Raw genomic sequence first — 15,012 nt, 5'->3', positions numbered from 1 at the left:
CAACCATGCTGGGGACAGCCCAGAGACGGGGAAAGGAGGGAGGGGGCAACGAACCTTGTTGAGATCCGCTTTGAGGGCCTCGGTGATCTCCTTCTCTCGCTCTTTCAGCATCCTCTCGATGGCCTTCAGCTGCTGGATTCTGAATTCCAAGGGGCGTGTTTTGCCGGTGTTGAAGGCGCTCCTGGCCCGCTCCACGGCTTCCTTAATCTTCTCCATGGCTCCCTAAAGGCTGCTGGGAGAGAAACGCAACAGGCCGCTTGAAACCGTCGCAGGCACCCGACGCTAAGCTCAGCTCCGCTCTTACGGGAGCATTTTAACTCATCAGCTAAAGTGCTTCCCAAAGGACGATTTAAAAAATATACGAACAATGCTAAAATTAGTTAAGCCACATAACGGGGATCGCGTTTCAGGGGCTCGACGGCGGCAGTCGGCACTCAGGGTGGGCAACGCAGAAAAGCGAACGGAAGTTCTCACCGTTACACGGTAACAGTTTCCAGTGAGAAAGTACAAGGGGAGAATCCACAGCATTGCCGATTTCCCACAAGCCGCTGCTCCACACTCGCTCTTCCCTTTGCCCCAATCGTACATGTCAATTTCACACCATGTGCTGCGTGGCCACATTTTGCCCCGCAGCTTCGCTCGATATTCCTCCACGTCTACTCAATCTTCAAAAAGCAGGATTGAGTAGATGCAGGGGAAATTGGGTGAAGCTGCGGGGCAAAATGTGGCCACGCAGCACATGGTGTGAAATTGACACCTACGATGGGGCAAAGGGAAGAGTGAGCTCGGAGCAGCAGCTTGTGAGAAATCAGTCCATTAGCTAGCCCCCAATGCCCACCAAGAAAGCTGGAAAACCAACCTCACGCCCACCCACAGGCAAGGCCGGAGTCTCTATACACTCAAGGAATTGTCCAGGCGTGCCAAAGAACACGACTGGCAAGTCAACCAAAGAGAAAAGAAGAAGAAAAAGAGTTTGGATTTATACCCCGCCCTTCACTACCCAAAGGTGTCTCAGAGCGGCTTACAAACTCCTTTCCCTTCCCCTCCCCACAACTGACACCCTGTGAGGTAGGTGGGGTTGAGAGAGCTCTGACAGAAATCGCTCTTTTTTCAAGAACAGTTCTGACAGAACTGTGGCTTGCCCAAGGTCATCCAGCAGCTGCGAGTGGAGGAGTGGGGAATCAAACCCGGTTCTCCCAGATTAGAGTCAGCACATTTAACCACTACACCAAACTGGTGTACACCAAACACACATTCCAAAGGGGCCAGGTTAGGACTGAATCTGCCCCGGGCCCTGCAGAACACGGAAGGAGCTGCGAGTCAGCTCAAAGCAAAAGGGGGTGCCGAGGGCGAGCAGCCCAGTCCAGCCTCTGAGCGATTACAGAGTCCTGGAGGGGGAGACGGGAACTGCCAGACGATTCCCCACCACCACCTTGCAAGAACAACATGAGCCTCTCTTCCAGGTCTGCTGCAAGGATCATCTGTGCAAGCTCTTCAGAGACCAAGGGCGTTATGCAAATGCTTTATGGTGAATAATAACGACCTGAAGGGAAGCAGCACTTCAAAGCTGCGCTTGGCCCAAGAAGCCCCTCCTGGCACCTGCATGCTCACACCCAGGGCCTCTCCCTCCACTCCTCGGCCCTTTCCTTTTCTTTCCAGACCCCCCTGTGATCGGATGATCTTGAGTACAAGAATAAGACATTATTTACTAAAAGAAAATATGTTAGACAGAAATTTGGCGACCAAGTAGCTTGTGTCCGAAAGAGAGCGTAGACTAAGCGCAGGTCGAAAATTAGTCTGCATGCCTGTGGATGCAAAAAAGCAAGCAAGAGGCAGGCGAGATTTGCAACCAAGGAAAAACCTGTCTGACTCAAATTACCCACCCTGCTTTGGCCTCAGCCTCAAAGCCAAACTTAAGCCAGCTGCCTAACAAGACCTCTGCCCAAGAGTTGCTTTTCTAGCTCTCTGGATGCCAGCTTCCGATTCTGTCTACTTTCTGCTCTGAAAGGTTCGAATGCCGGGTGCGACGAAAACCCGAGTCTTGCTCCCCATCCCGGCCGAAGGATAAGCAGAGGGAAGGGAGCAGCACTGGAATCAAGCGGCTGTTGCTTAGGAAAACCGCACCAGGTATCGGCACCAAGCCAAGAAAACGGCATTCTGCAATCGAAGAGAGAACAAACCTGGAACTGAGAAACTGGGGCTGGATTTAGAAAGTTGGCTGATGCACTGATTCCCCCCGCCCAGCACTTCTCTCTCTGCAGAGATCAGACAGAATTCCCTCCCTGACTGACAGCCCCTGGCTTGCCTTTGACTCAGTTCTTCCTGATTAAGAGGCCTCTTGAGAACCTGACATCCTGTTTCCCCCCAGGCCTATCCCACCAAATGTGCACTGTGTGCTCCGGGCTAGGGCTCGTGCGGGCCCCATTTAGACCAGGACTGAGGCACACAGACAGGGGGCTTCACCTCCCTTCCCCATCCTGTTTTCTTGACTTAAAACGCCCCCCAGTTGATACCACTCTCCCCACTGGGAGCTCCACCTGCACTTACGGGATACATCTAGGATTCCCCAAGAGGACAAATATCCCCCCCCATCTCAGGTTAGAAAAACAGCACAAGGGGGAAGCTGAAGTCCCCTCTGCCTGCCTGCCACAGTCCTGACCTCAATCTTGGGATTAAGCTCCCAGCATGGAACTTGCAAAAGACATCTGATCGTGCAGCTGGGACGAAATGCAAAGCAGCAGTCAGACACTACGCTAGGATGCTTAAGCCAAAAGGTTTCCAAAATCCTGGAGTGGGCGCTGCCACCCCCTCCCCGATATCTGGCGCTTTCATTCACTCCTCCAGAACATGCTTCCGGAGGGAGATCTCCCATCTCCCCACGCCAATCCGTCTCTCCTCTCTCTTGTGCCTCCAAAGAGCCCCAGTGAATGGAGGTCCCGACCTCCCCCCCCCCAGTCCTCTTACCCCACTGACCGTACGGCACCCACCAAGGTGTCACCTCTCAGTTCTGCAGAAGACGCAACTGTGATCCACTGTCTCCACTGTGGGGGCTCTCCCAGCTGTTATGATTCATGCAACCAGATGCAGAAGGGATAGGATCCTTTTAATTGCTGTGCAGGGAAGGAAGGAATTATTGGCAGACACAGACTTCCCCACCCCTGCGTGGGACTCTTCGCCTGTCAACGCCATTCCCTCTTTTACTGCCCTCCGCCTAGCCAAACTAGCTCGAACAACAACACTTGTCTCAAGCGTCCAGAGTGCTTTATACAACACAGCAGTTCAGCCAGCTGCACGACAGTCCTGTAAGATAGACCAATGTGACCATGCTCTTGCTGATGGGGTGGTGGTGGGGAGAAATAAGTAAAAAAAGCAGCGGTTTGGTTAATATCACCCCATAGGACCAAGATGCAAAGTGCCGGGTTCTTGCTTGTCACAGGTTCTCTTTAAATCCGGCGTGGCTTGGGACCAGGTTGCCTGAAGGGCCATCTTCTCCCCTACGTTCCTGCCCAGGAATTAAAATCACTGCCTGTCTCACTGATCAAAGAATCTCATCTGGTGGGGGCACTTGAGAAAAAGCCTTTTTGGCAGCAGTCCCAATTACAGAACTTCAGAAGGCAGGTGAAGACAGTTTTACTTAGGACAGCATTGGATTAAATTAAGTTTTCTGTTTAATGGCTGTTTTAAACAGCGGTTGTAAGTAGTGGGTTTGACGTATTTTATGGTTATTGTTTGGTTTACATTACAAACTGCCTTGAGTTCCATAAGGTAGAAAGGCGGCTCACGTGTACTTTAAATAAGCAAAAAGTAAATACTGCATTGTTTTACATGGTCTTATGATTGTTCTATTATTATTTATGTGTTTTAATTCGTATGTAAGCTGCCCTGGGAGCTGCGGTGGCTCAGAGGTTAAGATGTTGAACTACAGACCGGAAGGTAGGTCGTTCAGCAGTTTGAGACCCGAGTGTGCCGCATGACGGAGTAAGCTCCCATCTCTGGCCCCAGCTCCTGCCAACCTAGCAGTTCGAAAGCAAGAAATTGCAAGTAGATAAATAGGTAGCTGGCTCTTCGGCTTGGAAACAGAGATGAACACCGCAACCCTAGAGTTGGATTCGACTGGCTTTCGAGCAAGGGAAACCTTTACCTTTACCTAAGCCGCCCTGAGCCTCCTCTGGCAGGGAGGGTGGGGTATAAATTGAATCAAATAAATAAATAAATAATGAAATAACACTAGCTCCAGTACACCACCCAAAGCTCATGGGGTAACTGGGATCCGTTCTCCTTAAGGCCCTCCCTTCCATATCTTTGCCTCCAGGTATAAATTGAATCAAATAAATAAATAATGAATAACACTAGCTCCAGCACAGCACCCAAAACTCATGGGGTAACCGGGATCCGTTCTCCTTAAGCCCCCCCCCCAATATCTTTGCCTCCGGTCTCCTTCCCATTAACCCCCAAAAGTCGTCCCCCCCACACCACAACTGCATGCTGCTCAGATTTCACACACCCGAGCACCCAAACTGCCCGCAAAGAGGCAGAATTCCACTTCCAGTTTTCCCAGACGTGTCTGGGGGGAGAATTTCTGGGCTGTCCCCACTGCCTTTTAGGGGTACGCATTTTTGTTACTGTCCCTAGACAGACAGGCAGAAATTTAACAGCTGATACTTTTTTTTTCAGGATGGACAAAGGTGGTAAAGAAAGCTTCATTAGTGAGAACGTTAGTGAGATGGAAGTTCTGTGGCTGGGTGGGTGGACTCAGAATTGGGGCGCCAACTCCCTGCTCTTGCCCTTAATACCGCCACCATCCATCAGGAGTCTGGGTGTGGTTCTGGGTGCCTCCTTATCAGTGGAGGCCCAGATCACAAATGTTGCCAAAGCTGGCATTTTTCCAGCTATGCCAGGCAAGGCAACTGGCCCCCCTTCTGTCACCTCCAGACTGGACTACTGTAACTCGCTCTATGCTGGCCTACCCCCTTGAGACTGATCCGGAAACTCCAACGAGTCCAGAATGCCGCGGTGCGGGTCCTGACTGGAGTGTCACGGACTGCACATATTCGACCTGTGCTGCGACAGCTGCACTGGTTTCTAGTGGAGTACCGAGTCAGGTTTGAGGTTTTGGTACTGACCTTTAAGGCCTTGAGCAGTCAGGGACCAACGTACCTTCGGGACCGTCCCCTCCGGCACGTCCCCCAAAGAGCATTACGCTCTGCAGGGAACAATCTACTGCTGATCCTCAGCTCCAAAGAAGTCCGGCTGTACCCAATCAGAGGCAGGGCCTTTTCTGCCCTGGTTCCCACCCGATGGAACTCTCTGCCTAGTTATATCCGCTCCCTGCAGGACTTAATTCAGTTCCGCAAGGATTGCAGGCCGGAGATGTTCCATCAGGCTTTTGGTTGAAGACAGCGACTGGCACGCCCTCTTTCTTCCCATTTCCCCTGCTTCTCTACCCCTTCTCCCGGCAACTGGAATGTTGTGCCATCTGCGACCATTGTATCTATTATTTATGTTTAAATTAAATTGTCATATTATTTATTAATGTTTTTATTCTTTGTTGTCCACTGCCCTGAGCACTCAGGGGAGGATTGTTTATAAATTCAAATTATAAATAAAATATAAGAGCCCTGCTGGATCAGACCAATAGTCCATCTAGTCCGGCATCCCGTCTCACACAGTGGCCAGCCAGTTCCTCTGGATTGAACAACCGGGTAGAGACCGAGGCCTTCCCTCTATGTAGCCTCCTGGCATTGATAGATTTATCCTCCATTAATCTATCTAATCCCCTTTCAAAGCCGTTTATTCCTGTGGCCATCACTACATCCTCTAGCAGCGAATTCCACATTTTAACCAGGTTACTATTAAAGGCACGGAATAAGAAGGAAACGGCAAAACACAATCCTGCCCACCTAAAATCCACCGTTCTCTCCCGTAATGATCTACTTGCTCTCTGTTTAGACTGCCCATCAGCTACTATTCTGGCAGCAGCCCCGTCCATTTACCAGCCAGTAAACAGGCAGAAATTCAACTGGTTCAGTTCAACAATTGGGAGGCCTTCCCCGCACCGGCTGGATTTCTCTATGCATTCAGGGCAGGGGGGAGAAGCTCTGTCAGAAAACATGCCCCATTTGCCCCAACATCCCCCTAGTCACCCCCCATCTAATAATCATCATTTCATTTCATTTCCACTGTGTGTGTGTGGGGGGGCCTGCCACATCCTCACACAGGAGCTGCACGGCAGGCAGACATCCACCAGGCACAGCTTCTCTCGTCCCCCTAAAAAAAAACTGATTTCCAACCACTGTTCCCTCTAAACTGAGTCAGTGTGAGCTAGCTCACAGTTTTTTAGCCTCCGGCGCACACATTCTTGTCTTAGCTCAGGAAGGATGGCTCCAGAGCAAACGAATTGATGTAGTAGCCAAATTGCTCACTCACAAATTTAATTTCCCTTCATCTCCCCACACCAGACACCCTGTGAGGTAGGTGGGGCTGAGAGAGCCTGAGAGAACTTGTAACTAACCGAAGGTCACACCAGCAGCTGCATGCGGAGGACTGGGGAATCAAACCCGGTTCTCCCAGATCAGAGACCAGACTCCTAGCCAGTGTTCCCTCTAAGCTGAGTTAGTGTGAGCTAGCTCACAGTTTTTTAGCCTCCGGCACACACATTCTGGTCTTAGCTCAGGAAGGATGGGGCTCCGGAGCAAACTAATCTGTGCAGCAGCCAAACGGCTCGCTCACAACTTCCATGCCGGTAGCTCACAAAGCAGAGTTTTTGCTCACAAGACTCCACAGCTTAGAGGAAACACTGCCAAGGACCGTTTAACGGCTGCATGACAGGCGCCCGACCGACCCCCACACCTCGATAGCCCGGAAGAGCCGAGCCTGGCGAATGCCTGACTGGGCCGGGCAAGGACTGCCTCCTCACCCGACTCCCGGGCCGGCGGGGGCGCGACTGCGCGTCTCCAGCACCGCTCGCCCCCTCCCCACTTTCACTTTCGGCTGCTACTCCTCGCTTCCGGTCAGGCGACCGCCTCCCACCGGAAGACGGGCAGTCCAGCTTCCGGCCCATCCCCGACATATGTAAGGGGATGGGGATGGGGATGTGGATGGGGGCTCGTCGGTTCTGGAGACCGTCTCCTCCCGCTCAGCGATGGGTGCGTTTGTGGCGCCCACCCACACAGTGACACTCCTCCAGTCCATAAGGGATTTTCTTTCAAGAAATGAAACTTAGATTTAAAATAAAGCAATCAAGTTATCCTTTGAAAAAGTTACCCCTCGAAATTAAGTTGACTTCGGGTTGCCAGCCAATGTTCCCTCTAAGTTGTGGAATCCTGTGAGCAAAAATTCTACTTTGTGAGCTCCTGGCATTAAAGTTGTTGTGAGCGAGTGATTTGGCTATTGCATACATTAGCTTGCTCTGGAGCCATCCTTCCTGAGCGAAGACAAAAATCATTGTGAGCTAGCTCACACCAACTCAGCTTAGAGGGAACACTGGTTGCCACCCTCCAGGTGGGTGTAGAAAACTCCAGCTGCTGCAGTGTTTGGAAGAGTCAAACAACACAAATATACACTGCAAAAACCTTTTATAAGTTAATTGTGTTCTCTTTGTTCCATCTTATAAAGTGCATTGTGTGTTATTTATAATATTCTAAAACAGGTATATATATTCATTACATGCAATATCAACAATAATAATCAGTTTATACAATTCTAATAACTACCAGTCAATTTACTGTGTAAAACTGATGTGTAAAAAGGATGTAAATTGACTGGTAGTTACTAGAACTGTATAAACTGATTATTATTGTTGATATTGCATGTAATGAATATATATGCTTTAGAATATTATAAGTAACACACAATGCACTTTATAAGATGGAACAAATAGAACACATTAACTTATAAAAGGTTTTTGCAGTGTATATTTGTGTTGTTTGACCCTCCAGGTGGGGCCTGGAGACCTCCCGCAATTACAACTGAACTCCAGAGCAATGTTCTCTCTAAGCTGTGGGGTCTTGTGAGCAAGAATTCTACTTTGTGAGCTACTGGCATGAAAGTTGTGAGCGAGCGATTTGGCTACTGCAAAAATCAGTTTGCTCTGGAGCCATCCTTTCCTGAGCTAAGACAAAAATGTGTGAGCCAGAGGCTAAAAAACTGTGAGCTAGCTCACACTAACTCAGTTTAGAGGGAACACTGCTCCAGAGTAAAGGGATCAGTTCCCCCGGAAAAAATGGCTGCTTTGGAGGGTGGATTCTATGTCATTCTATCCCTCTGAGGTCCTTCTGCTTCCTAAACCCTGTAATCTCCAGGCTGTACTCCCAAATCTCCAGGAATTTCCCAACCTGGAGTTGGCAACCCTAAGTTGACTCCAAGGGACTGCAGCTAGGAGGCAAATTTCTTTGTTTTTTTTAACTGACAAGAATTGTCACCTTTCCCTTTCTGCTATGATGTGGAATATGATTTGCGAGACTGCCTCTCCCCGAGCACTGAAGGGCTTTACAATCTGCTAATCAGCATCTTCTGGTGGTCCCAGGCCCCAGAGAGGTCCGTCTGTCTTGCCTCGACTAGGGCCGGGGCTTTTCCAGCCCTGCCCTCTATCTGGTGGAAGGAGCTCCCATACGAGATCAGGGCCCTGTGGGACCTTTTCCAGTTCCCCAGGGCCTGCAAGACGGAGCTCTTCCGCCAGGCTTTTAGTTGAGGTGGCAGACGTCCCCGTCCCCCCCCATTGGGCCTCCCCTTCAGCAGGTCAGATCTGTGTTACCATCTGGGAACCCCAGTCTGAAACAGACCTCATCTGCTGAGGCTACAATTAGAAACATAGGGATATTATTGTATTTTATCTGATGTATTTTAATTGCTTGTAATTGTATATAGTATTTGATGGAACCAGCCCTGGGCCTGCTATGCAGGGAAGGCGGGATACAAATCTAATAAAGTATGTATGCAAAATAGGGTTGCCAGTTCTGGGTTGGCTGTCAAGTTGCAGCCGATTTCAGCCAGGCCCCCTGGGGTTTTCAAGGCAAGAGACTAACGGAGGTGGGTTTGCCATCGCCTGCCTCTGCGAGGTGACCCTGGACTTCTGTAGTGCTCTCCCATCCAAGTATTTTAAAAAACATTTATTTGATTTGATTTTTCTCCTCCCCTCCCTCGCAAGCATACTGATGACAGCCCAGCCCGAGAGAGGGCATGTCAATGTTGAATAAGTACAACCCCGGGGGGGGGGGGGGGGAGGCAACCCCACTTAGCTTCTGAGATCGGATGTGACCAGGCTAGCCACGAAATAGCATCAGGTTAAACGTCTCCCAGCATGGAGACAGTGATGGGGTGAGCTTGACCTGTTGATGGTCCACTGCTACAGCTGATCAACGCACAGGAGCAGAGAGGTTTTTAAAAAGTGAGCTCACAGGGCAGAGGAGAGCCCCCGCCCCCAATTTGCTCAGCCCACTTACACCCATGCTAAGATCACCAGCTTTTTGTTCCAGCATGGCTCTTGGTGTTTTTAAACCACTGCGTGAACAGGCAAAAGCACTCCACACTGGGCCAATCAGGAAAGAAAGTTGCAGAACACCCATTTTCACCTGTCACGGAGCTCTTTTGCTTCTTTGTTAGCCGTGGACAGAAGAGAAGGATTGGGAGACCATCCACCGTTTTCTCAGGGTGCTGTCTGACTCGGAACATGAGGGAGACCTCCAGCTTTCCAAAATGGCCAGGCTCCTCTGCCTTTGGTGTAGTGGGTAAGTGCGCGGACTCTAATCTGGGAGAACCGGGTTTGATTCCCCACTCTTCCACTTGCACCTAGCTGGATGACCTTGGGCAAGCCGTAGCTCTGACAAGAGCTGTTCTCGAAAAAAAGCAGTTTCCATCAGAGCTCTCTCAGCCCCACCTCCCTCACAGGGTGTCTGTTGTGGGAAGGGGAAGGGAAAAGGAGTTTGTAAGCCGCTCTGAGACACCTTTGGGTAGTGAAGGGCGGGGTATAAATCCAAACTCTTCTTCTTCTCTTCTTTAAAATTTCATCTCCAGAAGCAGTGATGCACAGTGGCTGAAAACAGAGGAACCCTGCCAGCGGATATAAGGGGCCAGGCCCTTCCTCTCATTAAAGGATCTGAAGTAAAGAGGACCTCCCCCCACCCCGGAGAAAATGTTTGGGCCGCTAACAGTATCTTCTCTCCTGGGACAGAAAAAACATTAGATCTGCTTGTCCGGAGGTGGAGAGGAGTCTGCAATATAAGCCCTGCTCTTAGGAAATCCCTCTCTTGCCTCATCAATGTCAGAGGCGAGGAGTCCAGATCCCTGTGGGAGGAAGACTGAAACCGTCAAGTCGAGGCCTCACAAGAGGATGACCCACAGTCATCAAGGGGGAAGTGACACGGGCTGGGGGATGGGGGGGGATGTGGGGATGGGAGACAGCCCAAAGTGGAAGTCACGGAACTGTGCCATGGAGACAATCCTAGAAAGCACGCGAGCAGACGAAGGCCCAGAGATCTTCCCCAACACCACTTGAGAGCCAGTTTGGTGCAGTGGTTAAGTGCGCGGACTCTAATCTGGGAGAACCGGGTTTGATTCCCCCACTCCTCCACTTGCACCTGGCTGGATGACCTTGGGCAAGCCGTAGTTCTGATAAGAGCTGTCCTTGAAAAAGAGCAGTTTCTGTCTGAGCTCTCTCAGCCCCACCTCCCTCACAGGGTGTCTGTTGTGGGGAGGGGAAGGGAAAGGAGTTTGTAAGCCGCTCTGAGAGTCCTTTGGGTAATGAAGGGCGGGGTATAAATCCAATCTCTTCTTCAAGGGCCAAACAGAGCTGAGGAGGGGGGTGTCCCTCACACCAGGATGTGGGTGATACTGGAAGCCACGAGGTTGTCAGAAGCCACCCTGGACCAGTGTGCAGAGAAATAACAGAAATTTCAGGGGGATCCCAATCCCACGGGAAGCACTTCCCTCTGTGGAAACAGTGGGCGATCCTGCATCTCACATTCGCTCCACATTTTCTCAACACTGAGGAAAAGGTGCAGCTCAAGACTACATTCAGATACCCCGGGGGGGCAACGCCATACTGACTGCAAAGTCACCCCTGAACGGCCATAAATCTATGCAGAAAGTACCATGAGGAATGCATTAGAACGCTTGGGGGTCTGACAGAGGCATTGTTGATAAGGGCAATTTTAAGGAAGTAGAGATGGCAGAAACTGATGCTGTAGATGTTAAGAAGGGAGTTGGAGAACAGAAACTGGATACAGCCTTTGGTCTGAGCCAGCAAGATGGCAGTTCCTGGGCATTTACTAATACCACACCCTAAAACGGGATTGGCTTCGTCTGCCGCAGCGTCACACCTCCTGCTTACTTCAGCACCCCTTAGAACTCCTTTCCTAGCAGTCTCTGCTGCTTTGCCAAGCCACTCCTCCAAACCATCCCACAGGAGGCTTTTCTTTCCTCTGACTTAACACTTTCAATTCCCCACATTCTGTCCGGTCCCCAAGGGCTGCCCCTTCATCACCCAGGCACAGCGTCAGGGGGTTTTAAACGCACAGCTCCTGCACTTGCAAATTGGCTTCTGCATGTCGGTGCGCCAGGGAACGGCAGCCTGCCCAAGGGAAGCTCAGAGGGCACAGCCCAAGGAAAACCAAACACTGGCTGCTCAGCTGAGGGGGTTCAAGGCAGTGGGCACCCCCTGCTGATGCCACACAAAATGCACAATCTGGTCCCAATCCCAAATCTTCACATGCAACACTGCTTTTTTTTTTTTAAAAAAGGCAAATGTTTTGTGTGTTGCCGCAGAAAGTCCACAGTCGTCACGAGGGTGGAAGCCACGTCTTGTACAGCACAAGTGAAAGAGGCCTGGGGTTGCCAACCCCCAGGTGACCCCCTGCTGATGCCACACAAAATGCACAATCTGGTCCCAATCCCAAATCTTCAGATGCAACACTGCTTTAAACAAACAAACAAAAAAAGGCAAATGTTTTGTGTGTTGCAACTGCAGAAAGTCCACAGTCGTCATGAGGGTGGAAGCCACGTCTCGTAAAGCACAAGTGAAAGAGGCCTGGGGTTGCCAACCCCCAGGTGATGCCTGGAGACCAGTGTTCCCTCTAAGCTGAGTTAGTGTGAGCTAGCTCACGGTTTTTTTTAGCCTCCGGCTCACAGATTTTTGTCTTCGCTCAGGAAGGGATGGCTCCAGAACAAACTAATCTATGCAGGAGCCAAACGGCTCGCTCACAACTTTAATGCCAGTAGCTCACCAAGGAGAACTTTTTGCTCACCAGACTCCACGATTTTTGCTCACAAGAGGGAGCATCGCTGGAGACCTCCTGGGGTTACAACTGATCTCCAGGCGGCAGAGTTCCGTTCCCCTGGAGGAAAAGGGCTGCTCTGGACGGTGGGCTGTACGACACAGCCGTACACCCCACTGAAGTCCCGTCCCTCCCCTCCCCAAACCCTGCCTTTCTCAGGCTCCAACCTAAATCCCCAGGTATTTCCCACAACCTGGATCTGGCGACCCTAGCAAGAGCGCCCCCCCCAGCCCCGCCGCCTACCCGGAGAGCAACGGAAACCACGAGGCCTTTGCCCGGCTGGAGCGTCTGCAGAGGCGAGATCGCCGCGTCGCGGGGGCGGAAGGCGAAGGGAAGCTTCGACGAGGAGGAGAAAGGGGGTCAGGGGCGGGGAGCTCGTTGTCTGCCTGCGGCTCCTTTACGCAGCGCTCGGAGGGTCCCGGCACGGCACGGCGCGGCTCTCCCGGCAGCCCCCCTTCCCGACCTGAGCGCGGCTGCCTCCTCCGGCCAAGGCCCCCAACCGGCCCTCTCTCCCCGGGTGCAAAGGACGCGCGGCAACGGCGTCGTCGGAGGGAAGTGACTTGCCTGCCTGCCTGCCGCCCTCTGGCCTCGGCACAGACGAGCGCGCCCTTTCCCCTCCCTTCCCCTCCTCCCGGGGCAGGAATTTGGATGCGCGCCCGGGCCGCAGAGCCGCGCTCCTTAAAGCGCCAGGCCGCCGCTCCGGGGAGGCCTCGCCCGGCCGGCCGTCTCCGCCTCACAGCCCACCGCTGCCCGGGGCCCCTTGGCAGCAACCCAAGCCGCCGTGGCTGGACCCGCTCCAGCCCGGCCGGCAGCTCGGGAAGGGCGCAGGAGCCAAAGCTTCCCCCCCCACACACACACACTCTGGGCACTCGGGGCTAGACTGCCTCTGCCCAGGGAGGCTCCGTTCAGCCAGCAGGACTGAAGAGCCGGGTGGGCCTTTCTTCGGCTAAGAGCCGGGGATGCCAGCCTCCAGGTTGGACCTGGGGATCCCCCCGGAATTACAGCTTATTTCCAGACCACAGAGATCAGTTCCCCCTGGCGAACATGGGATGCTTTGGAGGACGGACTCTATGGCACTGGGCCCCACTGAGGTCCCTGCCCTCCCCAGGCTCCATCCCCAGATCTCCAGGAGTTTCCCAGCCTGGATCTGGCAACCCTGTGCCCCCATCCCCCACCAGTGACCAGGGAAGACCTGGCAACCCTAAGAGCAGGTCACCTTGACATGCACAGGTAGATTCTGAGGCCCAAACTATACACCATATGAAGACAGATGGAGATGGGCAGCCCTGTTAGTCTGTCTGCAGCAGGAGAAAAGAGCCAGAGTCCAGCGGCACCTGAAAGACTCACAGAATTTGTGGCAGGGGAGGAGCTTCTGTGAGTCAGGGCTCACCGTTTCAGGTACCCCATAGCAATGGACCTGGCGGTGGGTTGGCTGGTATCTGAAGGCGTGAGCCGTGACTCAGGAAAGCTCCTCCCCTGCCGCAGATGTTGATAGTCTTTAGGGTGCTCCTGGACTCGTGCCCTTGCACTGGACACAAATGTCATCCTCACATCTATTTTAACGTTTGTATGTGTCTGCTAATCTTGCCTTGATCAGACCTCAGCTATAATCACCCAGTCCTTCTGCACCTTGACTCTAACTGGTCCTTCCTGACAACCAAGCCCTCCCCCACCCCCCGTATATGTAATGGTTGAAGAGATTCTGTTGCCTGTATCTGACGAAGAGTGCCTGCACATGAAAGCTTATGCCTTGAATTAGACTTTGTTGGTCTTACAGGTGCCCCACTGGACTCACACTTTGTTCTTTTTTACCATGTGGAGCTCCCAGCCTCCCCTCCTTTAAAGAGTTGCAGTAAGGGTTCACCCTTTGGATCAGGACCATGGCCCGGAGGAAGGTCTTGTCCCCCCCCCCCTTATATGCAATTCTTCCCTCCCCTGCCACAACCTGCTTCTGTGCGTGTGCACACTATTGGAGGGAGCAGTGGATTACACCCACACCACATCTTAACGACGGGCATGTTTCAAGGCCTTTCTCTAAGGAGTGAGGCACAAACTTGTGTTTCCACACAGCACACCCACCTGCCTTTCCTACCGAGTCGTCCATCCAGTTTACAACGGCCCCAAAACAAAGCTTCTCCATCACTTCACCAGGCGTCCTGTTCCTTATCGTCTTACACTGCGTTGCTTGGCTTAGAAGCAGTGCCCTGCAGTAACCAACCCACAATCAGGCCCATAGCTATGGGGCTCCCTTCCTCCCTCCCCGCACCTGGCTCCACCACCCTTGCAATAGGTTCAAGCAACAAATGTTTTGCAATTGCTACACCTCCTCTGCATTCAACTGCATCCCCCCCCCCCCAATTTCTGGCTCTGGGCTTACCTGACCTGCCCACAACTGCCTGCTTTGACCTCCGAGGAGCTCTTTTCTCCACCTGCCAGACGGAGCTGTTGGCATAAATAGATTTAGCGCAGTTATTTTAACAGGACGGAGCCACAAGATTGTTGACTGGCCAGTTCAACCACACGGTTCCCTCCCTGCTGGTTTCTACAAACAGCTTAGGACAGGGACCGGTTCGACTGGATCCCCCGGCAAATCGGCCCATAGATGTCTTCCGACCATTGCCGCTGCGGAGTGAAGTTTAAGAAGGGATTTCAAAACACCTTTCGAATCCCTGCATCTCCTTGTTTGCGGCGGCCCACGTTCAATGCCCAGTGCCTGTCCTGGCCTTCTTTGGTTACAGTCGGA

The 15,012-nt window shown here is 52.2% G+C and overlaps 1 protein-coding gene across 12 annotated transcripts in view; it reads right to left on the bottom strand.

Annotated features, from left to right (window-relative positions):
- The window catches only part of ALDH3A2 (aldehyde dehydrogenase 3 family member A2), a 42,697-nt gene extending 27,990 nt beyond the window's left edge, over positions 1–14,707 (bottom strand). For 4 of the 12 annotated variants that reach the window (XM_015412168.1, XM_015412158.1, XM_015412169.1 and 1 more), the window contains exons 1-2: positions 12,513–12,851; positions 55–229 (exon numbers count right to left, since the gene is read on the bottom strand). In XM_015412168.1, the coding sequence (XP_015267654.1) occupies positions 55–216 (162 nt within the window). In that variant the 5' untranslated portion in view covers positions 217–229; positions 12,513–12,851. Of the gene's footprint in view, positions 1–54; positions 233–2,964; positions 3,056–6,849; positions 6,863–12,512; positions 12,852–14,646 lie in introns of those variants that run through there. The other 8 variants (XM_015412161.1, XM_015412165.1, XM_015412160.1 and 5 more) reach the window with 8 other exon arrangements.
- Positions 14,708–15,012: the final 305 nt, after the last annotated feature.

Source organism: Gekko japonicus, unplaced genomic scaffold (genome assembly GCF_001447785.1).
Source record: "Gekko japonicus isolate JY-2015 unplaced genomic scaffold, Gekko_japonicus_V1.1 scaffold2194, whole genome shotgun sequence".
Taxonomy (NCBI): Eukaryota; Metazoa; Chordata; class Lepidosauria; order Squamata; family Gekkonidae; genus Gekko; species Gekko japonicus.
This window is presented reverse-complemented; position numbering and strand designations above follow the sequence as displayed.